Source organism: Symsagittifera roscoffensis, chromosome 10 (assembly GCF_963678635.1).
Source record: "Symsagittifera roscoffensis chromosome 10, txSymRosc1.1, whole genome shotgun sequence".
Lineage (NCBI taxonomy): Eukaryota > Metazoa > Xenacoelomorpha > Acoela > Convolutidae > Symsagittifera > Symsagittifera roscoffensis.
Window position 1 is genome coordinate 37,734,573 of NC_087071.1, and position 27,436 is coordinate 37,762,008.

The 27,436-nt window shown below is 35.2% G+C and overlaps 2 protein-coding genes across 2 annotated transcripts in view; both read right to left on the reverse strand.

The window, feature by feature from the left end:
• Positions 1 to 1,629: 1,629 nt before the first annotated feature.
• On the reverse strand, positions 1,630 to 7,056 carry LOC134855593 (uncharacterized). The gene is made up of 5 exons (XM_063872129.1): positions 6,847 to 7,056; positions 6,550 to 6,624; positions 2,820 to 2,929; positions 2,101 to 2,245; positions 1,630 to 1,813 (listed from the first exon to the last, which is right to left on the reverse strand). Exons 1-5 carry the CDS (start codon positions 7,030 to 7,032, stop codon positions 1,721 to 1,723), a joined length of 609 nt encoding a protein of 202 aa, XP_063728199.1. The 5' UTR covers positions 7,033 to 7,056; the 3' UTR covers positions 1,630 to 1,720.
• Positions 7,032 to 27,436, reverse strand: part of LOC134855056 (uncharacterized) — a 33,806-nt gene continuing 13,401 nt past the window's right edge. The window contains exons 2-8 of the mRNA XM_063871434.1: positions 24,628 to 24,782; positions 17,138 to 17,240; positions 15,646 to 15,817; positions 12,029 to 12,096; positions 8,344 to 8,402; positions 7,538 to 7,694; positions 7,032 to 7,076 (exon numbers count right to left, since the gene is read on the reverse strand). Of these exons, the coding sequence (XP_063727504.1) occupies positions 7,032 to 7,076; positions 7,538 to 7,694; positions 8,344 to 8,402; positions 12,029 to 12,096; positions 15,646 to 15,817; positions 17,138 to 17,240; positions 24,628 to 24,782 (759 nt within the window). The remainder of the gene's footprint in view (positions 7,077 to 7,537; positions 7,695 to 8,343; positions 8,403 to 12,028; positions 12,097 to 15,645; positions 15,818 to 17,137; positions 17,241 to 24,627; positions 24,783 to 27,436) is intronic.

Consider the following 27,436-nt stretch of genomic DNA (forward strand, 5'->3'; position numbering starts at 1 on the left):
AATAGAAATGGGCGATCGCTTATTGCATCAGCTTACCTTAATTTTTAGCGGTAATTTCATTCATTCATCAATGCTACTTTCAGCTCTCAATCTTCCCTCTTTTTGCGAATCGACAAGACGACGTTGTCATTGAAGCTAATTGAGTCCCATCCATGGGATCGTGATAGTTTGTCGCTAACCCATCCTACCGAAATTTTGTGTTGAGATGAGATGTCCTCGTGCACCAGGAATTGCTCAGTATCAACGTCCTTGCCGTGTCTAAGTCCCTTCTGTCGTCGGTTCATTCGCCGTTTTTACCGATACGTCGTTTGTAGGGCCTCGACTTTCGCAATAATTTCTGGCAGAACATTTTGTAATATGGTCCTTTGTAAACCGAATTTGGTCTTAACTGAACCAAATTCGTTTTGATCCTTCTTGAAGAATTCCTCAGCTTGGTCTAAAATTAGAGAGTAGCGGGTTGTGGCCAGTTTCGTATTAAGTTTCCGGTTGTGCGAATTGTCCTGCACACGTTCAGACAGTCACAAGTATGAAATCAAGACCAGCAATTGCTCGGCCTACACACAATGTTTCCATAACGCGTCCGCTGCTACCGCAGTGATCTGCGATGCCGTTAGTCCTTCATCCAAGTAAAACGATATGGGATTGAAACACTGGTTTTGCGACAACACTCCAAATTGAATCAGTTCAACCAGTGTTCCCACATTATCGGGCAATCTACACAATCACGCGGCCAAAGGATCGTTATTACCAGCTGGTTCTTCCTCGCCCAAGCCCGTTTTTTGTGGGCTGCGCCATTTGAAAATTTCTAATCCGATAATATAAATTCAATAACAATTCAATAGAAGTAAGTGTCCGTGTCTTTACTATAAACCATGTTCACTGTTTTAGCACCGTCGGACTCAAACCGAGGCTGTCAACAGTTCCCAAACTTTCAGTACCAGTCATGAAGATCATTACCAAGAACTGAACTCAATAAAAATAACAAAAACTGTATTTGACAACATATTTGTTTTTTTTTCACTGATTAGGGTGTTTTTTACCAATATTTTAACAATTTCAACGTCTAGTCTATTAAGTTTTCATATATAATCTAAGCTAGTCCGGAGGAAAATCATGCATGTTAACCTATGTTGATTGATAAACAATTGCAATTTAAGCGATGTTTATTGATGATTCATTCATGTTTGTGTATCAAAAGTGATTATCATTAAAATGTTTTTAAGGTCAACTTTTGAGCAAACAGATTGATCCAAAAAAACTCTCCATCGATGAGCTAAAATCAGAAGAAGAGAGCTGTTTACTGCAAACTATATCTTTCAGGGGTGATTTGAGTATATAATATCTCTCGCAGTAAGAAAAAGTACACCTTTGAAAAACTTTCAAAAATATATACATATATCAGTTTTTTATAGGAATTGTTACAAAAAATTACAGAAAGTTTCAGAAAGAAGTTCAGAAAATAAGGAAATCTTCAAATCATTTACTTAAAAAGGTCCATTTCCAGGTGTTTATTTTCTGAAAAACTAATTTCCCTAAACTATTTTATCAAGAATATTTTAGAAATCAAAATTGAATTAGATTTATAATTCACTGCAAATATTATAATTAGTATCTCAATTGATTCTTCCCTTCTGCCAATCTTCTTGCTCCACCTCACAATCCATTATAAACTATTTAGTTAGCTTTTGGACTGGATTGATGGGAAGAATCTCAATCCTTATCACAGATCAGTCTCGTCCGCTCCTATTGACCCCCCAGTGGTCCCCCCTATGGTCCCCACGGTATCCTGTGTCCACGTTCCATCCATCGTATCCTGTTAATTAAAAAAGCTGAAAGTTTCATCAATACACATATTCAAATTAACAAAGCGTTTAAAATTGGAAACTTAAACGCGTCTTTTTCTGTTTTGGTTGAATTGAGAACAAAAGTCGGTTGCTTCGATTTTTTTTTTCAAAAAACGTTTTGCTAAATTCGCGGCCGAAATTTTGTGTAAAAAAGGGTAATTTTTGACATTTTTTATTAGATAAAAATCACGCAAAAACTGCGGGGTAAAAAAGCATCATATTATTTCTGGCGCCCGAGGGTTGTAGTACTACTTACCTGTGTAAAGCCTTCTGTGTTGGTAATGGTCGGCTCCCCCGTCTCGGCGTCTAGTGCCAGTCTAGCCAGTCGTCTGGCCTGTCCCAGGTCCATGTAGGTGTCGTAGTGCTCCTTTCTCTTAGCCACAAACTCCGAAGACTCTTTGCTGAAAAAAATTACTCTCAAAACCCGGGAAGAGGTCACGAACTTCGGTCAAATAATAGAAGCAATACCCACGGCAGGAAAGTTGAATTCCCAACAAAACTTTTAAAATTGCTCAAAATTGACTCGTATTTCTCTATTTTTCACTTTTAAATGCGGAACTTCCCGGACTGAAGAATGCTCGATCTCTAGAGCGAAATATCCAATCAATGCCCAATTTTTGACACGATAACAAACGAGCTTAATTTGTAACAGAACAAGTGTCAAAACAGGGTCGGGTCATGAGTTAATAAGGGCAAGTTATTGGGTCAATCTGCATACAAGGTTAACGAAGGGTGCCTTTGCTTCAGGTGTATAGCCTTTTGTTTGTATTGATAGAACCTAGAACGTGATGTTTCAATTTATGGTTGATGGCAACTCTTTTAGAAATCATGCTGCGTGTGTCGAATCGCCAACTGTTCAATTGAGAGGCATAAGCAACATTCTTTTTTTCCAAAATGCTGCCTTGTATAATGTTCTTTCAGTCATCTTAATACACTTAATGAGTATGAATATGAATGTATATCGGTGGGTGTTACCTGGCGGAATCTGGGTCCTTGAGGGACTGCTCGAACCTTAAAGCCACAAGATCCTCCCCACCATCCTCCTCGTCATCATTAAGTCCTCTCTCCTTCGGCACTAACTGCACCTAACACAACAGAAACGAGATAATAAATAAATCAACAGACACATAAAAGTCTTGTTCAAACGCATTTTTTGTCGCAACTTTAATTTTTAACGCAATTAATTTTGATTCCTGAGTGAAGCTGGCGAATGCGACCAAGGACATTAAATAAACTGACTCTGCAAGCTCTCCCAGAACACTGTAAAGACCCTATTTTGCGTGCAAAATTCAAAAAACACAAAAATGCCGCTTTTAGGATGCGCTTTCCTTCAAAGTTAAGATATAGGCGCCAATGGCGCCATTGAAAAACTTTAATTTTGGTCGGCCGAAAATGGATGCCACTTAATAATATCAAAGGTAGCGCCTGTGGGTCGACGAGGGGGTCAAATCCCTGATCTTTTGATTGCTGTTTTTGGGATTCGAGCAAAAGTTTTTTTCTCAAAACGCTTCGATAGATATTTATTGGAAAAATTAGGAGCTGAAGTCTGTAAAACTTAAAAAATGAAGCACACAGACACTTTACACACTATTTATTCCAGAGAGAAAGAAAGAATTTATTTCTCATTAATAATTGCAAATTTGCATATACAGAGAACTTAAAAATGAAGCACCAGAAACAGTGAGGGGACTGTTAACGAACCCAATTTGGTTACACAGCACTCCAATTTTTTGTTTGCTTTTTTGGATAATTCGATCATAACTTGACAAATACCTGAATAAAAAATAAACGAATTCGTAGGTTGCAGGAAAAAAAACTGCTGGAAATCCAAATTCCAGCACAAAGTCCTATTTTAAATAAGAACGCTAAAACTCAAGCACCGCTGACATATTTTTTGAACAATTAAAGCAGAAACGATTTTTTGTGTTTTTTTCTTAAGTTTTCACCAAAATTTGAGCTGCTTTTTTTCGGTGAGGCGTCCCAGTGAAAACTGATTTTTATTGTGAAGCTGGCGAATATAAGGCCCTTGAAGAACTTGCACTTGCTGCCTATAAATGGAGCCAGATTAAACGCAATATCAACGTGGAAACGGGAAGAAACCTGATGCGGGAACTAGGGTCGCGCAATAATGAGATTGCTATTGCTCTAAAAGTCGGCCTCAACAAAAATACCCTGAAGTTTTACGACCGCCTTGCGGATGCGCCGAGTAGAGAGCTTTGAGATTCACCGGGCCCTTCGAGATCAAGACCTTCCGGTACGAGTACTTCAGAATCTCTTCAGAGTTGTTACATAGCCCTGATAGTGTAAAAGTTTTTAGAAAATGTCTAGACCAAAACTCTGGCAAACCACTTTATAGACTGGCAAAATTCAAGATCGTTTGAGTCACAAACAACACGTACATTACGAATACGGGAAAAGTTCACCGGAAGAATCATATAGCTTTAAAACACAATATTTATAAATGTGAGATTTTGGCTAAAATATCAGCAGCAGCTCCCGTTCGGGGAGTCAGGATTGGACAAATGCCTCCACGAAAAATTGCGCCAAGAGGCCAAACTATTACGCCTACGCCGCGTTGCCCTATCACGATAGTGCCTGCTTCTCATCAGCGGTCGACTGCTCCACCAGTGGTCTGGTTGTCGGACTCGGACACTCAAGAGGCTCTGTCCCGGACTCAGTCACCCAGGCGGTATCCTCGTGCGATGTCCACGCCCCAGCCGACCTCAAAAACCTCGTCAGCGACTCTCCAGGGATCATCAACGAATCTTGTTCCTCAGACACCTTCTACGTTAATGCACTCATCCTTGCCTTTGGACTCGCCTTTGGGAAATCTGAAGGCCTCGAATACCTCTGTGGCCACCCTACATGCCGCAGACACCGCAGCCTCTACCCTACGATCCCGATACACCGCTCAAACGATTCCGGATAACTCAGCGGGGCCATCATCATCTCCAGGCCCAGAGGCGACAGACCTCGCCAAACCGGGTCCCTCTACTTCGGAAAGTCTAGTTCAAGCCAAACCGGCTCAGCCAACGGTGCAGGATGACGTGGAGTCGCAAACCTCCTCGTCCCCAAGTGCTGGGGCGTCAGGTCGCCATAGAAAAGCTCTAGCTCGCTACGACAGTCCGATACGCCACTCAGTAAAGGAGGTGGAAGAAAGCGTAGCCACTTCTCCGTCGACAGGTCAGTTCGGTGGCAGTTCCCCAGTCACCGCAAAGCGACGATTCATTAGAAGAAACACCGAGGGCTTTGTGCAGTCATGTTCTTCGACTAGTAGACATTCCCCAAAAGAGATCGTATTTAAAGAATAAACATCTCCAGTATCTAACCTCTCTTAAAACGTTTGTTAAAACTCTATTCAGTGCCGTCGTTTTAAACTGTTATACTTTATGCCTAGTCTTTTTCTCACCCTGGCGCTGATGTTGTTTATATTAAGAAACAATTTATTGTATAAGATTTTTTTTGTTGCCCCCGGGTATGTCATGCCACGCATAGAACATAGTATGTTTATTCGTTGCATTATTGCAGCAATTATTGCAGTGGCGTCAAGGTCGCTCATCATCCGTGCTATGCTATATCTCACGGTGCTTAATCTTTTGTTTATCTGTCTGTTCATCCGTGTTAAGATACAGACCTCTTCAAAATTGTTTACGTTAGCTAAAAAAACATTTGTCCTTAACTACTTGAAAACCCTTTGATTATACAAGGTTAATTCTGGATCGGATAAGATCCTTTATAAGTGCGATACTAAATAAATAACTACAACTGTAGTATATAAGTAGTATCGTACTTATAAAGGATCTTATCCGATCCAGAATTAACCTTTTATAATCAAAGGGTTTTCAAGTAGTTAAGGACAAAGGTTTTGTTAGCTAACGTAAACAATTTTGAATAGGTCTGTATCTTAGCACAGATGAACAGACAGATAAACAAAAGATTAAGCACCATGAGATATAGCTTAGCACGGCTGGTGGGCGACCTTGACGCCACTGCAATAACTGCAGCAATAATGCAACGAATAAACATACTATGTTCTATGCGTGGCATGACAGCACCGAAAACGCTTGTTACAAAATCAATGACGATCAGCCGAAAATGAGTCAAATTCGTCAGGAGGTTACCTACGGTACCTCGACATGTTAGTGTAAATCCTATGTAATTATGTTATGTCTATACCTCAGGCATCAAGGCCACTTGTACTGTTCATTTTCGTTGACACTTGTGCTGACTATTGCGTTATTTGCGCTTTACCGTTAATTTAGATTAAGGTTGCGAGCTCATTTCTCATTTTTTGTTTATACTCTGAAACATACTAGAGTATCTGATTATCTAAATTTAATTTCTATTTTTCTAAGTTTTTATTAAATTACATTGTCCTTTCACCACTCTAAAAAAATTATCTCCTATAAAGGTTAAATCTTTGGGTTCTACTTAGGATTACTGCAATGTGACCGTTTTCAACCTGTTCCACAACTGCATGTCAATTTTTTAAAACACGACTAATTGGGATTATATAGTAAGATTGAGGGAGTTTCTCATGCGTGAAGAAAGTAAACGCGAAAAAACGTTTTCAGCCAATCAGAGCATTTTAAATTAATGAGCGATAAATTCAGTCAGTTTTGGACTGCTTGAAGAGTTTTAATTTGTGGAGATTTTTTTCGCGTTCAAGTGTTACGGGCATGAGAATGGCCATGTTTGGTCTTACCCTCTCGACTGTTTCTCTGAAGGATATCGCAGACTCTCTCCTCTGTAAATAAGGACGAGCACCAGATGCATCCGCCTGTCCACAAACACAAACACAAGGGAAAATAATGAATTACTTTGCAAATACTTCGGGGATAAATCATTTTAATGGTCGCATTTGGGAGCTCAGAGTATCTTAGGTAGAACGACACAAAAATTTCAAAACCACCCTAAAGGTCTCAAAATACAAGTTGAGCTCGAAAGTTGCGCCTTCTGCTATACCCACTTAAGTCCATACACAAAGCTTCCATAACCATACCTCTTCCCCGGGCGGGATCACTTTCTTCCCACTATGGCCATGATTATGACCATGACCATGACCATGACCATGAACATGACCATGAGCATGACCATGGCTTTGATCTGTCCCTGACGTGAGTTCGTGCTCCTGTTCTACTGATGTGCTCATGACCACAGTTCTACTTCTGGGGTCGAGAGAGGTCATCAGTTCATGGCTAGTGTCCACGCTGAGACTGGGGGGTTCGGCGGCTGTAATCACACAACCATCTGTGTAATATGATAATATTTGATGCTTTAATCTATTTTTTTTTTGATAAAAAATAATGAATATTATCTAACGGACAAAAATTTTTTTAGAAATTAATTTCGATAAATTTAGTTCTCCTTGAACTTTTATTTGTTTTCATGTTATAAGATTCGGCTCTTTTTCACCACTAATCCCCAAATTTAAAATTTATTTTTGAAAAATTAAATCAACATGCTCATAATGCAATATTATTTGGAATAGAGAACAGTATTAACAATTGTGAACAGATTAATTCTTAATATTTTATATTCTAGCAACATGAACAGTGTATTTAGCCATAATAACACGTAAAACAACTCTGATAAAAAATTTTAAAATATGGGGGTGGGATGGAAAAGAGTCTAGGCTCCATTAGGGGGAGGGGGGGGGTATAATGGGAAAGAGCCGTGAAAATAAAGTTTACTCTACCTCCTTCCACCTCCTCCCCCAAGCTATTCTCCCTCCCTCTGCCTGCCTGTTGTTCCTGCTCCAGTGTCTGGGAAGCTAGTCTCCTGGCACTTCCAAATGGCACGTATGTTTTGTAGTGTGCTTTCCTCTTGCTCTGGAACTCGGAGGATGGACTAGAAAAATGCTGGTCTAGCTAACTGCACATTAACAATACATATTAAAAAAATTAGTTTGCTATTTGCATCTATTTTACAGTTTTGCGAGCCAAAAAACCGACCAAAAATCACTTTTGAATCTGCTCATTTTAAGTTTCGACCGTGCTCGAGGTATGTTTCGAGTTTGTGCTCGTTTCGACTATTCTTTTTCGGTCGAGCACCGACGTTTGCTCGAATTTGAACGTTGGAACATAAAGTGAGCACCTCGATTCGGGAAGGAAGGCTAACGAATTGTTTCAACTCGATTATTTTTTCACAAATAGTTTTCGGTATGTCTCTTAGTTTGTTAGGTGGTTTTAAAACTCAAAGAAACTGTAGAAAAATACACTGTAAACAGTTGGAAAAAGCTTTTTTAAATATCAGTAACTGGAGTCTTATTGTTTCAAGTTTAAAAAGAATTTTTAAGGTCAATTTTTTTTATCGCGGCCTCAGTTTTTTGGAAAGCCAGATTTTTGAGAAGAAAATAAAGTCTCGGTAGAACTGTTTGTTTCAATCATACGTCGGATTGAGTCAAAACGAGATTGACTGCTCTATTTCTCAAACAACCTTGAAAGTTTTGAGATAATTGAAAATAGAAGCCGTAGTGTTTTTGTCCGTCTAAACTCACTCTTTTTGCTCTCCAACTTCTGCGCTGCGCTGCAAACGTCCGGTCTCGTCCTCCTCAACCTGAAGAACAGAAGAACAGAAGATCAAAAAACAATGAGGGCAATGTAAACAACCACCCCCCCCCCCCCCCCCCCCCTCCTGAACTAGACTAAAAACATTATTCTCCGCAAAAAATTCTGTGGACCTTCCTCGTCAAAATTTAATTTGGATTTAAGATTTAAATCAGGCCCCACAGAATTCTGCTAGCAGCAGAAATTGTAGAATTTGCAGAATCTACAGAATTTGACTTATGGAGCAGAACATTTTATAAAGCAACAGATAGAGAAGAACTTCGATCAATTTTTCTCAAAAATCTTTTTGAAATCATTCTATTTCTCGGAAATACCAAATACGCATCTATCCTCTACCCGACTAAATTTTTATCAAAATTTGAATCTATCCGCGACACTACTGATATACTATTTTGCTTCCAGAGAGTCCTTTCTCGTTTTTCAAATTAATTTTTCCTCAAACAGCGACAAAGCGTAAATTTTTTTAATTAAACGCATGATTAATGAGAACTTTCATGGAGCACAAAAAAGCAGAATCTTTTGCTATTATGCAGCAGCCCTATTTGGGCCTTGGATTTAAATTACTTAAAACTGCATTACAAAAATACTCGATACTGATCGGCCAAAAATTCCAATTATAAACCAAATTAACCATTTAGAGCATCAGCACTAAAGCAAGACTTTCAGCTCTAGCTGCCTGTATTGTATCGAATAAGACAACCGACAGCTAACGATTGCCAATTGCTTTCCAGATTACGCTGGCAGTGCAATTCAGTACTTTTCGAGTTACCCACGGTGACAAATTGGTTAAAAATCGAGTATCTACAGGAATAAAATACAGATTTTAGACCTGTTGTAATTTTATCTAGTAAAACTTCGATTATTTAGTTTTAAAAATAGATCATAATACTTTTTGTTGTGCGAAAAATTTCTGCTGTATATCTTCATTATTTAATCATTACCAAAACACTTTAAATTTTTTTTAAATTGGTATTAACTTTTTATTGGTATCAAGATCGTATACAGATTATTTAAAGATTCTCTACAGATTATCAACAGATTTTTTACAGATTGTCTACTGTCTACAGATTATATACTGATTACAAGCAGATTATACGCAGACTGTATACAATTTATGTAAAAATTATCTACAGATTTTATACAGACTGTATAAATATCATATACAGTTTTTATACTGATTTTCTCAACAAAATCACTAATCAGATAATATAGGTATACTGAAAAAAAATATAATGTCGGGTTTTCATTGAAATTTTTTTCCTGTTACTTGATCTGAAAAAAAATTAAAATCAGTATTGTTGAAACGGTAGAAAGTTGATCTTTTACAAGTGTTTTGAAAAAAAAATTACACTAGTCCATTTTCTTGCCGCGGGAACCCTTACATAAAAACGTTTTTCTCAGCAGTATAGTAGTGTTTTCTTCAGCATTACAGTACTGAAGAAAGTCTTTCCTGCCAACAAAATTTTGTTGAATTTGTGAAAAAAATCACTAAATCAAACTCTGATCAGTCAAAATTGAAATTGTTACGGCCCCTTTATTTCTTAAGCAGTATAATAGTTTTTGAACAGATTTTTTTTCAAGATTATATGCGGACTATCTACAGTTTATCTACAGAGTATATACAGGTTTTATGGAGGGGAAAATCGTTTATTTTGGCACTACAAACTAGTTATTTTTGGTCAAAAAAAAATAGATCATATCCGATAATAGATTATATAGATTATCTATTATCTGATAATAGATTATATATAATCGATTATTGCACGTAAATTAGTTGTAGCTAATTCGATTCTACAGTTACGTTAATCTGTAGATTTTTTTTTACTATACAATCAATTTTTTTCCTTTTTTGTCAGTGCGGAAAGATTTCATTAAATCTTTCCCCTAACTCTGGTCAGAGATAGAATCAGCACCAAAAACGGCAGTGCAATCCAGTACTGTCCCAGTGCAATTTTTCGACTTTTTATTCTAATCAAAGAGAACGCAGTTAAAACATAGAGTTAAATATCTGTTTTCAAGATATCTGTAATACATTGTGTCCCAAAATTAGGGCCAAACTTGCATCCATTTTAAGCCTTTACTAACTAAAATATGATTTTCATATCAGGTTATCTAAAAGAAAAAAAACTAATATGACTATTGAACAATCTATTATAATCCCTATTTTTGAATCTAAAGTAATGTAAGTATTATTGCAACTTACTCAAATATAAACAATCGTTTGTTATCAATCATTAAAAATAATTATTATCGAATACATTTTTCTCTTTTGAAATAAAAACTAATTTCATCAGTTACAATTAAAAAGAATTTGCTTTTTTGCCTATTTTCCTTCAATTTTGCGTGTAAAGTGCTAATAGCTTATGCTTCTTATAAACGCTGGCTCATTTAAAACATTAGGAAACATTTTTCACAGTTTTGAAAAAATTCTAGGATATTAGATTTTTTTGTCGATTCAAAATTTGTTCATGATGTACAATTTTTTTTTTCTTCTACCAAAATGTCATCCTATTGTTTTAGTTCAAGGATTTGGTTGGCTGAGCTAAGTTTCACTTCACATGGGAGCCATTTCATTTACATGATCTTTTTGAAGTTTTTTTGATGTAACATTTTGTGTTCAAACGAAATCAAAAATGATAAGACATCTCACCATTAGGGCTTTTGTTATTGACAGCAATATAATAACACATAAAAAATTAAGATAGGTTTTTGGCTGGAAAACCCTGTGGCAAAAAATATACTATCATCAATTATAAACAATTTTAAGAGATTTTTCGTAGAAACTATAATCAACTATAACTAATTAAAATAAATTATAAATTCTTGAAAAAGTAAGGATTATAATGCATTCTGAATCGTTCAAGTAACTAGTGTTGGTATGATTAATCAAAACAAGTAGCACAAAATTCTTAAAACAACCCATTACAAACGATTTTTCCCATTTAAGCAAGTTTGGATGCCGGAAGTCATATTAGAAACCTGTATCTGTAGTTCCTGAACATCAATCTGGTTACCTCTAGGCCATATAAAACTTCAATTTGTCTGTTGTGTAGAATAAATATCTCAAAAAACCGTACCTATAAGTGTTATCGTTATGAAGTGATATCGTCAGCTAGAGGTCGAATGTCTAAAAATGATATCGATAGATCTGATATTTTTGGATCCGAAGAAGCGTATTATTATCCTTTGTTATTTCCAAAACAAAATTTCTAATTTTTTTTTAATGATATTAAGCAGAAGCATTAGTGATGAAATTATTTAGTACTGTAATGTAAAATCACATCAGATCAAAACGTTTATCATAAATGGTATCAATCAAAAATTTGAAGGCTAGAAAAAACAATTTTCAGATGCTAAAATTACAATTGTGACATGCGAAAGTTTCATTTTCATTACGGAAATTTCAAACAAACTTTGATTGTAGTATGTAAAGAAGTTTCTCAAGCGTTAAGCAAACCTTCATGATTTTGTGCTTTGAACTTAGTCGTTTTGTATGTTTTTGCTATAGCCGTAATTCGCTTTAAAATGACCTAAAAGCAAAATTTTTGCCCCTTTTTTGATCAATTATAATGCTTCGGAACCAACAAGAAAAGAATTATTTTATTAGCAACTGACCTTATTTCTGAGTTCTTTGAACCCGACGACAACTGAAGGACTGTTCGGTTCACAGTAGAGTGGACCATCTGAAAACACAGCTTCTAACAGAACAGAACACAAATTTTAATAATAATAGTTGCTGGATGCAAAATTAAAGCCCAATGGTTTGAAATTACTAACCAGTCTGAAAAATGTGTAAACCACAATTTCAGCCTTTTTCTTTTTCTCAGAAACGTTTTGCAAAATTTTCTCGGACCATTGAACTTTGTCTTCGGGTGTTATAGTTTTTTTTCTTTAAATAATCATCGATAGGAGTGGGTTGAGTGATATATCATGTTAAAGCCCTTCCAGTTGTGATTTGACCGACGTTGAAAAATTTTAAAAAAATTTTTTCCAATTTTTGAGAAAAGCTGCTTTGAAATTTTTGATTTTTTTTGTCGAAATTCGAGCTGGTAGAGCGAGCAAAGCACACTTAATTATGCTTAATTTAGGCCGTTTACCATAGTTGATGTATGCTTAGTGTTGTGTTTATTAGAAAATATTAGCTTTTAAAAAAATTTAAATGCATTTTTGGGACTCAAAAACTTCAAAAAAAAAACAAAAATAAACTGCAAAAAAAATTGAAAAAATGAAATAAATTTTCTTTTCCTGTATTTTTTTGTTTTATTTTGCCATTTTTCCTCAAAATTAGTTGTCATGTTTGTCCATATTATTATGGGTGTCGAATAAGACTAAATAATAGTTAATAGTCAATTATCAGATCTTTTTATCACACCTTGCAGAAAAACTACCTTTATTTGAAAAAAAAACTTTTTCTTCTAGGTTTTTAAAAAACTACTTGCCCAGTAACCGGCTATCCTTTTTTTCGTTTTTTGATGAGACATTCATTTCAAATTTATACTTTCGGAAAAGTTTCCAATCAATTTTTTCAGCAGCCATTTTGTTGCTAAAAAGCGCAATGCTACAAGTTTCTATGAAAATAAATTTCATACAGATTTTCTCTACAACGAGACAATACTATTTGAGTTTTTTGTATCCAAAAATTTGACAAAGCATTTAAAAATATTACATTGCTCATTTTCTTTTGAAATTTTTTTTGGTGACATTGGAAGAACACAACTAAAACCAAAATTTCTTCGCAGTCGATCTTAGGTGCTTAAAAAGTAAATTTGGTTTCTCTCATGAAAATATGATTCTTGCATTGCGAAAATCCCAAACCAGTTTCTATACACGAGGAAAATTACAAAGTTTTCCAAAAAGTTTTACTTTGAATAGGAATTTACATTTTTTTACTCTATCTGTCAGGCTGAAACCACACTTGTTTCAATATGTAACATTAAAAAAGTCCCGGGTTGACCAAAAATGTCAGTCAAGTCTGGGGTTGACCAAAAATGCTAGTCATACAATTTTCACATTTAGAAAAATGCGACTCATACAATTTTTATGCAATTCCATAAAAACAAAAAACTGAATGAAAGGTCTATGATTAGTGATTTTTCAGATTTGGAAAATGTATGACAAGCAATTTCACATAAACCAAAAAACAATTATTAAAAAAACATATTTTCTCAAAGTTTTTGGGATGTGTTCGTGACCGAACTCACGTGACAAACCATGATTTACTCAATATTAAAGTCACCAAAAGTTTCATCGTCTTGCAATTATCATAAAATGAAAGCAAGAAACTTTTGCAAAGATTGGCAAAATTGTTCAAGGATGATTATTTTTAGCGTTTTTGTAAACAAAATTATCCAGAGAAAAGGAAAAAAAATCATTTTTTTTTATCCAGGACTACGTTATGCACACAAAAAATTACAATTTGCATGAAATTTTTTTAATGGAAAATGCTTGTATGAGTACAAAATTCGATTTGCAGTTGAAACAAAAATTTAGGGGCAATTTCAAAATTATTTTGAATTTCAAATTTAAAAAACACTAGTCATACAATTTTCATTTTAAGTTACATCCCTCCAAGCCTAAATTAAGTTAAAGGCTACTAGAATGAGTTAAAGTTTAATAAATTTAGCGCTGATTTTCTACGGAATAATATTGCTGAAATAGCTTTGATATATTGCAGGTTTAGCTATGCAAAAACTCTGAATTAAACATGAATCAGCTCTGGAAAGTAGCAATCACTAGGATACTAGGATACTACAGAAAACGCGATAATTAACGGTTGAACTTCAAATCGGGAATTTGCTAAGCATTGCGTCCATTAGTTTTTTCTCAGAAGTTTTAGCATTACACATTTTCCATACGACAAGGATGTTTAAGAGCTAGTTCATCAAGATTTTCTTCGCAATTAAGCAGAGAAGTTCAATGATTAGAAGAAAAATCTGTTGAGCAAACAATTCAAAAATCATTTTAGGCCGTTTGCCTTGATTTTGTCAAAAAATGCATTAGTGAGTTAAGATGTATGCTTTAACTCATAGACTAATTTCGGATAGGGTACACCGTCTGCTCGTCACGCTATCTTATTTTCGGCCGGATAGATTCGTGCAACTTCTTAATCTAATACCGATCCTAATCTTACTCTTATATCTACTAGTCTCAGGGTGTTTAACTAGTCTCTGCTAGGCTCAATAGATCTAGAGTATACTGGCTTATTGCGACTGCTGAAGTTCTCTTGGAGAGGTAACTAATTTCTAAGTTAAATTCAAATCTCTCTGGTGCTGAAATTACAAGTAATTTCAGCTTTTACAAATAAGTGGGTTGTTAGTTAGATGGAATATGATTGGTTAATATTAAATTTTTTATAGTGATAAAATATCTAATTTATCCAATAATAAAATGTAGTTTAGATCAGGTTCCATTAGGTTGAACTTTAAGACAATGAAAGTGTGTTAAAATGAGCTCTTACTTGATCTCTACCGTTGGGTTAACCATAACGTGGCCGATATAGCTTTGAATAGAGATTTCATAACTAAAAAAGACCCTAATAAATTGAGTTCATCGCCCAAAAAAACATAACTCAAGCTAAATTAGGGAAATATGACCGAAACTGGCCATCTTAGCTTAACAATCTAATGCTGTTAGGATTAATTGCTTATCAATGACCCTCTGAAAGAATTATTTAGTTCTAGTATTTGAAGCTAAGCAAATCAAGAAAAAATTCATATGGGGTTAAAAGTGAAAAATGAGTGAGGGGGTGGGGTTCCTTCCCATTTTCATAACCTCAATGAAAATTTTGAGTTTTTGATTGTGATTTTAGATTAAACTCTTTCCAGCCGTGACACTATGATTTTTTTCAAAGCAATTTATAGCCAAAGTATCAAAACCAGCCGAAGTATCAACCAGCCGAAAAAACGTAAGTGTTATATAACAGTTATGTAACAATTATGTAACAGCTCCGAAAGTTATGCAATTCTATTTTTCGATGTAGTTTTTTGACTAGCTCCGCGAATTTTCGGTTAGTTTATACTTCTGCTGGCTTATATATATATTCTCTAAAAACAAAACGCAGACGAGATTACGACAAGAAAGTCTGAACAATCAATTTTCTCCTACCAAATAGTCTACACATCAAACGTGGATCTCAAACGTTGAGAGACAGAAACACCTCTAAAACTCTCACTAAGCAGTTATAGTAAGAAAAAATTTTCTGGCTAAAAATCTCTTACTGAGATTATACTCACTGTTATCCTCCCCCTCCATCCCTCCCCTCAGAGGGGGCAGCATATCCTCAGTGTTCTCGGTCTCTTCTGCTCCCCCTGCTTCATCCGACCCATCCCTCTGTCTGGAACTGACAACCCCCACCCCATCTGCATTCTTACTCTCCATCAACCCTGGCGTTTTGGAAGCGGTGGACTAAAGTATACTTTATGGTTCCATAGTGACATCAAATACAAAAACACAAAACACAAAATACAAAAACTTTTAAATTGTGATTTAATTAATAAAAAAATGTACAAGATAATTATTTTTGAATGAATCATTACTCATAGTCATAATAACAATAATAAATTGTTATCAGGCTCACAACTTTTTGTACAACTTTTTGGCTCACAACTTTTTGTTCAGTCAATTATAAGGGTTTTCAGCAGCTATTTTTCAATAGTTGGGTTGAAATAAACTCGTGTATCTTAAGTGGTATTTTTTTTAATGGCGCAAAATTTCACCCTTTTTGTGCCGACCATTGAAAATGGGGATGAACTTTGTATTCGGGTGTGTTTTAGTTTTTTCTTTTTTTCTTTTTGTATTTCACACAAAATCAGGTCCCACAAATAATCATCGACTGGGTTGAAGGATATACAATAAGGAAGCCTTTTCAGTCGCGATTCGAACCACAATAAAAATCCCCAAAAATTGTTTCTAGTATTGAGAAAAACCGCTTTAAGAATTTAGTTTTTTGTCTTATTCCGATCGAATAAACGCGAACTAGCAGGCTTAAAAGGGCCTAATTATGCGTAGATTAGGCCGCGGAAATTTAATTTTATTCGATTAAAGGTATCTTTCGGAATTTTTCCGGCGAAAATTTAGGAATAAAAAAATTCAAAATTTCTCAAAAAATGATGCAAAAAAACTGATTAAATCTTTTATTCTTTTTTTGATGCTTACAACATTTTTTTTGTTTTTCCAATCAATTTTCTATTAAAACTGTGGTCCAATTTGTTTGCCTGTTCTACTATGACTGATGAAAATGCCTAAATTATACTTTTTCTTCAGATCCTTTTCTCACAATACGTAGAAAAAGTATTAATTTGAAAAAAATGTACTTTTTTTCAAGAAAATGGTCGGGACGTTCTGTGCTGCTTGCACGGTAACCGGCTATTCTTGTTTCTATTATGACCTCCAAAAAAGCCAGAGACAAGTAGTGTGTCCAGCAACAATGAAAATCCGTTTTTTATCTTAAGCAAAACGAGTGTTAAATAACTCGTATCAGGGCAACTAAACTTACCAGGGCAAAGTCTATGGAGTATGTTCAGTTTGACAAACTTCTTGGAAAAACCTTGCAGAAATTTAATTTTTTTTAAATACCCCCGCCGTTCACTCTTATTAAGATGCCTACGTGTTTACTTTTGTGCTTAGAAGTACGAGGTTTTTTATATCCTATTCTAAAGAGCCTATTTAAAATGTTAAATGATATATTTTTCTATGTACTCATTAAGTGTCATGACTTGCACCCACCTGTATGGTCTGCTGTGCGAGTTGTTTTCCGTGTTGGAAGTCCACGTAGTTCTCCTTGTAGTGCTGCTTCCTCATTTCCTCCATTCTGTGCTGCCGAACAGGACTGCACAATCAAAAGAGAAAAAAATAAAACAAACTGTATTCACAAAGTCAAAAATATTATTTATTTAGGGAAAATTCGCAAAAGAAAACAAAACTAAAAAAAAACAAGTCTAAGTTACTGTTTTTTTTCGGATGCGTAAAGAGTAACACAAATCGAGGCTTCGATATATGAGAACCTATAACAACTTTTTAAAAACTTTTTTTCGAAATTGTTTTTCTGCACCTAAGATAAATAAAAAAAAAGTGATTGTAATGGCTTTTCATGGTCTGAAATGAACTAAACATAACCGATCCCAAAACAAAGTGCGGATTTATAAGGGATTCAACCCAATCACTAAACATAGGGTCCCCTTTGAGAATTTTTTACGACAGCCCTTTTCTTAGGCCGACCAACCTTATAGTTTTCTAACGGCGCCATCTACACCTTATATACTAGCCAAACAAACAGGTTTTATCAAAATTTTGCAAAAAGGCTAAAACTTTGAAAAAAAAGCTAATGTTTTATTAATTAAGTAACTCACTTGAACTTATTCTTCTTATTCTTTTAATTTAAAACAGACATAGCATTAAATCATTTTATCATGGTGCAGTCCAGCGATAACGAATCGAGTAAAATTTTTTGCAAATTCACTCAACTGACGCTCCAGCTCCGTAGAAAGATTGGAAGGATTTGTTCCAATCAGCAATAACAGCTAAAGGGAATATATGTGTAAACGTTGTGCTAAATCCAGTGTAAAGAAATCCTACTACTCCTCCTTTTTATGAAGAGCCCCGAAAGGCAACAAAACCGAAGGCAAAAAAAGAACGCCAGAATGGAAAAAACCTGGCGGAGCAAAGACGCTACAACGACGAAGAATCAGCCTAATAAAAAAGAGAAATGAAAAAAATTTAACCGAGTGAGTCGAGAAATAGCTGACAAAAAACTGAGACCTTTGTGTTAAATTTATCCCTCGTAACTGAAAACAAAGTAATTTTTAGTCCAAAAAACCACAACTCGTTCAAAAAATATTAGTAACTTTTGCAACAGTATTGATCAGAAAGATAAGCATAACTTTCGAAAGACACAAGCTCTTAAGCGTGAAAAAAAATAGAGAACCATTAAAACAGTTTGTGGGAGCCGTAAAAGATTTGGCAAAGAAATGCGACATATCCAGCGGAGAGGAGGAAAGAATACGGGACTTTTTCATGAGTAAATGAAAGTTTTTGACAACCAGAGGATTCTGCTTGCAGAAACATTACCTCATCAGAAGTACTGAAGGCAGCTCATAGAGACAAGAGAGATATCAGCAACCATTCGAATATGACTTGCAACTTCCAGCCGCCTGGTAACTTGGTACATCGCATTAACAAAATTCATTTTCATGTCGAGAGAAACCCACTCTAACGAAGTCGAAAGCAGTAATTTTTGTATAAAGTTCGCTAGAAATTCTCAAAAGGACACTTTCCAGTCTGTCCAGCTAAATACGCTACATGTTATAAATGTAAATACAAACGAAATTTCACAAAAAACAGTAAACCGAAACGTTAAAATGAAACATTGCAAATAGTCGAAATAAAGCTAGCGCAGATGACAAAAGTTCGTCGGATTACACTTGTGTAACAACAGATCAGGCACATAGAGAAAATCGTGTAGTTGCGTGGCACCGTCTCGAATGCGGACAAAGCAAAAGTGACGATTAATCTGTTCTAAACTCTACAAGTTTTTGCAATAAAGACGGGAGGGAATTTGAGGAACAGTCAAAAAACAAAGCCCTGGGATACGGAACCCAAGTATGCCCAATCTTTGAAAAAAATTCCGCGAGTCTTTTCCTCGAGTAGAAAATTGCATACACGAACTAAACTTGAGAATTGTTTACATCAAAATACATTCAGTGGCTTACGCGAACAAGTACTCTATTGTAGATTCACCGATACATCGATCAAAATTATCGGTAGATTCACATTTCGGATTTTTCCAACGGATGGTTTAATAAAGGTTGTTCTTTCTATCTAACAAAAGATCACAAAAGAACTATTCTAGGCAAGGACAGTTTTTGAAAAGTCGAAAAAAATAGCCTGCAAAAAAAACTGCCTAAATCACTTTTCTCAAGCCTCAGTAGTTCAGTTAATTCTCTATAACCTTTTCAACCCCAAATTGATAAGACAAAGAAACCTTTAAGCAATTTCGAAAAACTACTCTTTCGTATTGGAAAAATTAAGTATCAAACAAAGATATCGTATTTCCATGAGTCGGTAGAACCCATCCAAATAAAGAGGAGAAGAAAACCGGTCCATTTTTAAGGCTCCGTCAAAGAAGAACTTCCTTGTTAAAAATCTGAGGGACACATCAGCAATTTTGAGAATTATGACAACGATCTGTTTACAAGCCCTATTTTCATACTTTGTAAGAAAACTAAATCAAAAACACTAGTATTAAATTCGAATTTCATTAGCCAACATTCACGAGCTTGTAGATTCTGCAGCAACCAAACTATCTAAAAAATCCCCCCGGAGATGTTTGACTTACAAAATTCGACTCAAGGAACGCTTATAACCAATTAGCCTAGACGACTTTAGAAGCAAACAATGAATTTTAACATTGTAGGTGGCAATAAAACGGCATTTATGAATTTTGACTGTTTCCTAGGAGTTTTACGAGCAACGCCCAATGAATTCCAGAGAGTCATGGACTCAGCAAATGGAAAAACTTATCGTACAAATTGTTACCCAGACGATATCTTAATCGCATTCAGAGGAGATTTTTTTGAAAAAAGAAACAAATTGTTAAGAAAAATTTATTGACCTCACATAGTTACTACATCGTCGTTGAATGCCAAAAATGTAATTTTTTTTCCAACATTCACGAGCTTGTACATACTGCAGCAACCAAACTATTTAAAAAATCCCCACGGAGATGTTTGACTTACAAAATTCGACTCAAGGAACGCCAAAACAAGAGAATGGTTTGGCTTAAAAACTATCCGTACGGGAGTAATTCTTTTAATTGACAAAATTTTGCTATCAAGAAGATTCCCATTTCAAAAAGTTTGAAGCAAGTGCGTTCATTTTTTGGTTCTACAAAGAAAATTTGAAATTCAGCCCCAACCTTGCAACACTGAAAAGCCTTTTGAGACCATTTTTGAACAAAAAATTAGTTTTCTAAAGGAATCAAAATCAAGGAATCAAAATCAAACGATGGCTTTTGAAAAAATCAATCAAGAGATTGTAAAATTAACAGAAAGAACACTGTTCGAAGAATACTTCAAACCAGAGTAAAATTGGACGCCTCACACCATAGTTATTGCCATACTTTGAAATTAACCCAATGTGCGAAGGGGGGTAAGATTATTAAAAATCGTATTTTAAGCAACTCCGTCGGGAAATTACCAGATTTTTCAAAACCAAACGCAGAAGTAGATTTAAAATCTCCATGTGCGTTAGAATTGTTGTGTGGCACAAAACATTACTTTTTTGTTTGCATCAACCGTTTCTTGAAACTTCCTTTTACCATAAATTCACCTCGACTAAAACTGTAATAGATTTTATCCAAGTATATTTATACATTCATGCCAAAGAAAGTCAACTATAGTAGGTCAGACATCTTTCTCAACCTCTGGAATTAACCCAAGGAGAAAATCCCCGAAAATGTCGTCCCACAACAACTAAAAAAGAAAACTCTGGACAATGAAACACTAGCATTCATCGAGCGTTCTCCAACCGCTGAGCCAAAGAAAGGACAACTACAAGCTAGGACTAAAGCCCAGACAGAGATCAGGCCAAAGGACACCCTCAAACAGAAAAGGCAAATCAAGACGCAAAGAAACCCCAGCAGCAGGTAACCTTCCCAACCAAAGAAGGGCAATTCCTCAGGCTACTTCGCTTGCGACGAATCGTTTTGTATTCTATCGGATTTTGCTAATCTTAGCAATTGGGAATGGTCGGTGGGAAGTTTAAGCTATAAAGACGTAGGGAGGGAAAGATCCAACTCCGATCTTCAGAAGGCTTTAACCTTCCACAAATCGGACAAAATGTTTTTGAAACACAAATTAACCGTTAAACCTGAGTTTTTAAACACGCCTCAGATGACAGATTGCCCAGTCTCTATTTTGCCTAACTGAGTGAGCTGAAATGTTAAAACCAGCCAACAACTCTCTCAAGATCAATTGGAGGCTGTGTCGATGTCGACTGGCGGTTCGGTCACGAATTGGTCTGTAGTGTGTTCTGGGTAAGAGATGATGGGCGTATTCGTTGGAATTGTTGCTGGCCGAGAATGTGCAGTCGGCGTAATAGTAGAGGCGAATTGGGTTAGAGTAGCGCTGCACTACTTTGTGTTATCTTCAATTGAAACAGATGTGTCGGCTACTTGGTCAATAACGATAAGTTTTGAGGCCGATTCACTGTGATCTAAAAGATCTTTGAAACATCTTCTGCAATAAAAATAAAGGTAGACAGTGTTACAAGATGATCTACAAAGACCTACAAAGAGGAGATTTATCTGATTGATATCCGACCAACATTTCTTTGTACGAAACTACAATTCCTTAAACAGTTATTTCTTCGGTTACCGAGTGTTGATCCATTGGAATGTTTTCGGGTTTAACAACTTCTGTTTCTGAACAGGTGTTTTGGTGTTGACATCATTTGGAGCGGCTGGTAACTTGTCAGCTCAATCAGATTGGCAAATTCAATCGGAAATATCAGGAGTTCTATCAGGAAATTGAAAATTTTTAGATCAAGCTTTTAGATTTCTAAACATACCCTCATCATATCTACCCGCGCTCATTTGATTCAGAATTTGGTGTACAATTTTCAGCGCTAAAACTTATCGTTATGTTTAATTTAAATTACTTGCAATCGAAACCAAGTCATAATACTAAAAATTAACCTTATTTTAATCCGCTGAAGCTTTTTTACCATTGACCTAGCAATACCAATCTGGTTTTGTATATATAAGTTAGTTAGTTACTCTGATTTTATACAACACACAAACAATTACCTGATTCCTCATTTCGCCGAGGAAAAAGAGAGAATGTAGTTATTTCGCTAATGATAATTTAGCTTTAAACGTTTTTCCTATTTGTGATCTGATTTTAGATAATCTTTTTAAATCAATTTACTTGCAGGTCTTAGTTTGATCTTCAACATAGTCCACTCCTCCGCAGTGATCTTCCTAGTTTTTATCGAATGTTTTAATGATTATATAATTCTTTTATTTTAATTTTTTTTCTTGTTTTTTTTTAAACAGACTTAGATAAAGCATCAGATGATTTCCTCAAAGTTTTTGTTTGTGATTTTAGTGTCTAGGAAAGCTCGGAAATTCAAGTTGATTGAAATTTTAGAAAGGAAGTTAAACTTTTTTATTTTTTTCGAATCCTATAAAAAATTTGGACAAGAGTCGTTTTCTGAAAATATATCAGAACGGTTTTTTGTTGATTGATTTTAAAAATGAACGCAGAAATATTAAACTTCTTTTCAGCTTTTCGAAATCAAATGTAATCACGCTTATCAAAATCAGCCTCTTGCTCTTTTTACTCTCTACAAGTAGTTGTGATTGGCTGATCAAGTAACGCGTCTGACAAAAACTATATGTTTTCATCAAGTAATTGCTTTTTGAATAATTTTGTGAACCAAATGTTTTCGGGAAGTTTGGAAACCAAATCTTTAAAAGCATGTTCGTCTCCAAAGAAAACAAAAGACATGTTCATCAAGGTCTCACTTTCGGACGATTAATCACTTCCAAGTACTTATTCCAATACAAAAACTATAAGCTTCAACATTTTGCCTACAGATCAGGACCCCTATGGCTTTCTGAAAATGCTAAGATTTAAAGCTAACAAGTTGGAGGTGATTCAAATCAAGTCAGGAGACTCATTGCGACTCAAACAAAACTTAATGTCATAATTCTTTTTCTTGTTTGGACTACAAAAAGTACATAGAAAAATTTTTTGCGACTTTTTAGTATGCTTTTTGTTTGGCAAGTATACGCAGGATTTTGAGCGGTTTGTGCTTTGTCCAGCTGATTTGTTTTAGGTTATAGATGTATGAAGTATTTCATGCAATTTTTAAAACAAACTTGCTTTGCCTATCATTTATCAGAGCTAAAAAAAACGTTCTTTCGAAACATTCAAAATTTTCCTTTCATTAATTTTCAGTACAAAAAAATCAAATCACAGCATAATCATCCACTGCTTCAGGATAGCTATAACAAGGTATTCCGCCTAACAAGTAGCTACCCTCTGGGATTACTATCACAATTAAGTACCGGTGAAAAGTGATCTAATAAAAAATCAAAAAATATGTCAATCAGCTATGAACATTATTTAAATTTTGATTGTTTTGAAAGAATTTAAAAAATTTCAAAATTGTTATGCTGACACCGTTACTAAAATAGAAAGGATTTTGTTGTGATGTCGCATGGTCGGAATTAGCATAAAACTGTTTTTTCCATGGATCATGTTTTGAGAAAAAGTTCACTTCTGTCACAAACAGTGAGAAGCTTCGTAAAAATTTAAATGACAGAAAAATAGAACGTATTTTTTTGCTGTTTTTTAGGATACAGCATTTCTTAAAAAAAATTTTAAAACTTTTTTTTATTTACAAAAATTTAAACATGAAACGGCAAAAAAAAACGGTACAAAATTTGGATGTTGAATACAACCTCAGGTATGGACAATTCATGTCATATTTTTGAGCAAAGTCTGTAGTTATTTTCATATTAAATAAGATTTATTGAACAAAGCTTTTATTTGGTTTTACTGGGCTTTTTCGATTAAGTTTGGCGACATCATCTGAAAGTAGTGGGAAATTTGTCAGAAACTGCCATAAACTATCAAAGGTAACTAAAGATTTCACATAAGAAAATGTTTTGCGTCAAAAGTTGCCTCTATGGCAAAAAAAAACGTTTCCCGGATGTATTATGATATGAAAATTCACAAATTCTCCAAATACTAATAATATATGAACACTAACTAATTTATGCTAGCAAAAAAAAACAAGACAAATTTTCATATGGTTCATATAAGACAAAAACAGTTCAAATAATTTCATATGGAATGTCTCTCAACCTGAAGAAAATTTTTTTATTGCTGGCTTCACTTTTTAAAAAATATTAATAAAAAACTCCTAGGAGCAAACATTGAATATGGTGTTTCGCAGCTTTTAGTTTACAAACTTTAGGCCAGTCAGTTTAAATCTTGCTCGCCGCTAATGCCTGTCTGTGTTTTGCATTGTAAATTATGGGTGCAACTGGTAAAAAAAACATTATAACGAAAATTTTTTTATACTTTGTCCAGTTTTTTATGTTGTTTTTGCGTCAAAAAGTATTATGCATTAACGGTTTTTTTTTTCAAAAAACAATTGCACGTTTTGAATGTTAAGAAAAAATGAAATGTTCATGAAGTCTTTCCTACCTGTCTTCGGAGGCGTCTCTGATTGAACAGTAGTACTCGTTGTTGCTCAGATCTCCATCCTCCAACTGACCCCCTCCGCCCCCACTCGCACCCCCACCAGCACTCCCGCGCCCACCTGGCACACTGTCTCGACTAGTGCCGTCGGTATGGCGGTACTAGAATTATAGAAATATTTTAGATCGACCAATTTGATTTCCCGAGCTCTCCCAAATCACCATAAAGACATATAAACTCAATTGAGTTAGAACCGATGTGGTTAACTCATAGAGTAATTTCGGACAGGGAACACCGTCTGCTCGTCACGCTATCTTATTTTCGGCCGGATAGATTCGTTCAACTTCTTAGTCTAATACCGATCCTAGTCTACTCTTATACTTACTAGTCTCAGGGTGTTTAACTAGTCTCTGCTAGGCTCAATAGATCTAGGGTATACTGGTTTATTGCGGCTGCTGAAGTTCTCTTGGAGAGGCAACTAATTTCTAAGTTAAATTCAAATCTCTCTGGTGCTGAAATTACAAGTAATTTCAGCACTTACAATTAAGTGGGTTGTTAGTTAGATGGATTATGATTGGTTAATATTAAAAATTTTACAGTGGTTAAATATCCAATTTATCCAATTATAAAATGTAGTTTAGATCAGGTTCCACCCATCCGGGTTTTACAGAGTTTTTTTAGAATTATCTTTCTGCAATTCAGAGGATGGATGATGAACGTTGGTATTTAGCGAACATCATATTCTTGTCCGGTTCCTCTTGTTAAGGAAGTTCCAGGACGCTGGAGTTAGGGACATACAATCGTTGTGTCGTCTTGTGACAACGACTGTTATCTCCAATGAAATCAATCTGATTTCAAAATGATTTGCTATGACGGGTTTTTCTGTATTCTGTAGAGAACTTGTTTTCTGTTCAACCTCGTCTGGGAATGGCGTGGAGATCGTGTGTGGAAGGGATGCCTCGATACTCGGATCTGTACGTATACTTGAACATCGAGGTGGTCATTGGTCTAGTTCAATGAAGTCCTTTTCTGCGAAGTCAAGTCGTACTCTAAATCCTTTGAGTTGTGATTGTGGACGGCATATCGGTTGTGACTAGCCATTCTTTGTTCGAGTGTGATGGGATCATCTAGTCTTTGGATGTTCGTCTTTGTTGTTGTGTGTTGATCTATATACTGCAAAGTATGATTTACATTTTATAAAATCATATTAGTTCGGTTTTTTAATCATGAATTTAGTTAGTTGTTTTCACAAAAGCGTTTCGTTTTAGTTCGGTTATTTTGAAGAGTTACTCACCCTTGAGTACCTCTTATTAAAAATAGAAGTGTGGTCACAAAGCGTGAATGTAGCGCGGTGGGTTAGGCCGGCTATAGAGCATGCTCGGGACGTCCTCTCTGGTGGGTTAGGCCAGGAGTGGGAGTATGATTTCGTGCTGTTTCTTTTAGAGGTCCTGTTATGTGATAACGTTTTATGTTGGGTTTATGTTGGTCTTTCTTATGTTACTTTGGTTGTGTCCTTTTTTCAAAAATCAAACTGTTTTTGGTATGGGTTTGTCTTGCGACTTTTTTGTGTTTTATTATTTCTTTCTTAGACTTTATAATAGTCTTCAAAAATATAAATTATCCAGTTTTAAACTATGTTAATCCGGTTTGGTTACCGTTAGTTTTCTTTTCTTAGCTATGCTGTTTTTTTATGATTTGTGGTGTTTAGTAAGCTTTGTTGGTTAGTTTGGTTAAGTATACAATTCCTTTCCAACCGGGTTAAAGGAAAGTTTGAAACTTGTTATCGTGTGTTAGAGTTGTTGAGTGTGAAAACTTGAAACCTAAAATCATTATTTAAACAATTCTTCGTGGGCGAGCTGTGCGAGTTTGGATAGAATTCCTGTGCGAGTGAATGAAAATATCAAAAAGTTAGTACTGCATTTTCATTTTATTAATTTATTACATAGATTTTCAATTTTACTGCATTTGAGGGAAATTTTAAGTTATAAATTTTCATCGTATTGAATTTTACTGCTTCATGGGAAAATAATTTATAGATTAATTTGCTACGTTTGGTATGAATTTTATTACATTATTTAGTGCAAGATATAAATAAATTTTAGAAGAATTTTAACAAGTTTGTATTTTTATTTTTCTTTTCTGTATTTTTTGTAGATGATCGTGGTGTGAAGAGTAGAAATATACACCAAACATTGATAGAAAATGGTTAGTACTAATTTTAAATTTATTAGTGAAGAGTATTTTAAATTATACTTACCTGGTAATCATCTGGGAAAAAGCCGTGGGGGAAGATGTCGTGTATCATATCTGATGTTGTTAGTAATTTGGCTAGTATGAGAATGATGTTTTTAGTTTGGAGCAGTGGCCAAAGTAATTGAAGTGCATTAATGATTTTTAGTTCTTCGGTGCCTACTGCAAACTCGTAAGGTGTGTTTTGAATGAGGTTATATATTTTATGGTTATATTTAGTATTGTGAATGAATTCTAATATTGGTATTTCTATAGGCTGGATAAATTCATGCGGGATAAGGAAGGGTCTGGATTCTTCTGCGTTAAAGGTCTTCGTGATGGGACAAAATATATACATTTGTGTTACTGGGTCATAATTGCGGAGGATGTCGTGGAGGTTAGTATCTTTGATGCAACAAGTGAAATTAAGGAAAAAGGGTGATGTGTATTTTGAGTTAAGAAACTGAAAACGATGGTGTGGTTGTCTTGATGGGGTATGCAAATCAAAATGATTTTGTATAAAACGATAGTATGTATATGTGTGAGTTTGTTTAGTGCGCAACATAATATCGTGGGAACAGTGCAA

Coding starts and splice junctions, on each gene's coding strand:
- LOC134855593 (XM_063872129.1), bottom strand. CDS start 7,032: ATGACCTCTCTCGACCCCAGAAGTAGAACTGTGGTCATGAGCACATCA. Junction 6,625..6,846: donor TGATCCCGCCCGGGGAAGAG/GTATGGTTATGG, acceptor GTTTGTGGACAG/GCGGATGCATCTGGTGCTCG. Junction 1,814..2,100: donor ACACAGAAGGCTTTACACAG/GTAAGTAGTACT, acceptor TTTAATTAACAG/GATACGATGGATGGAACGTG.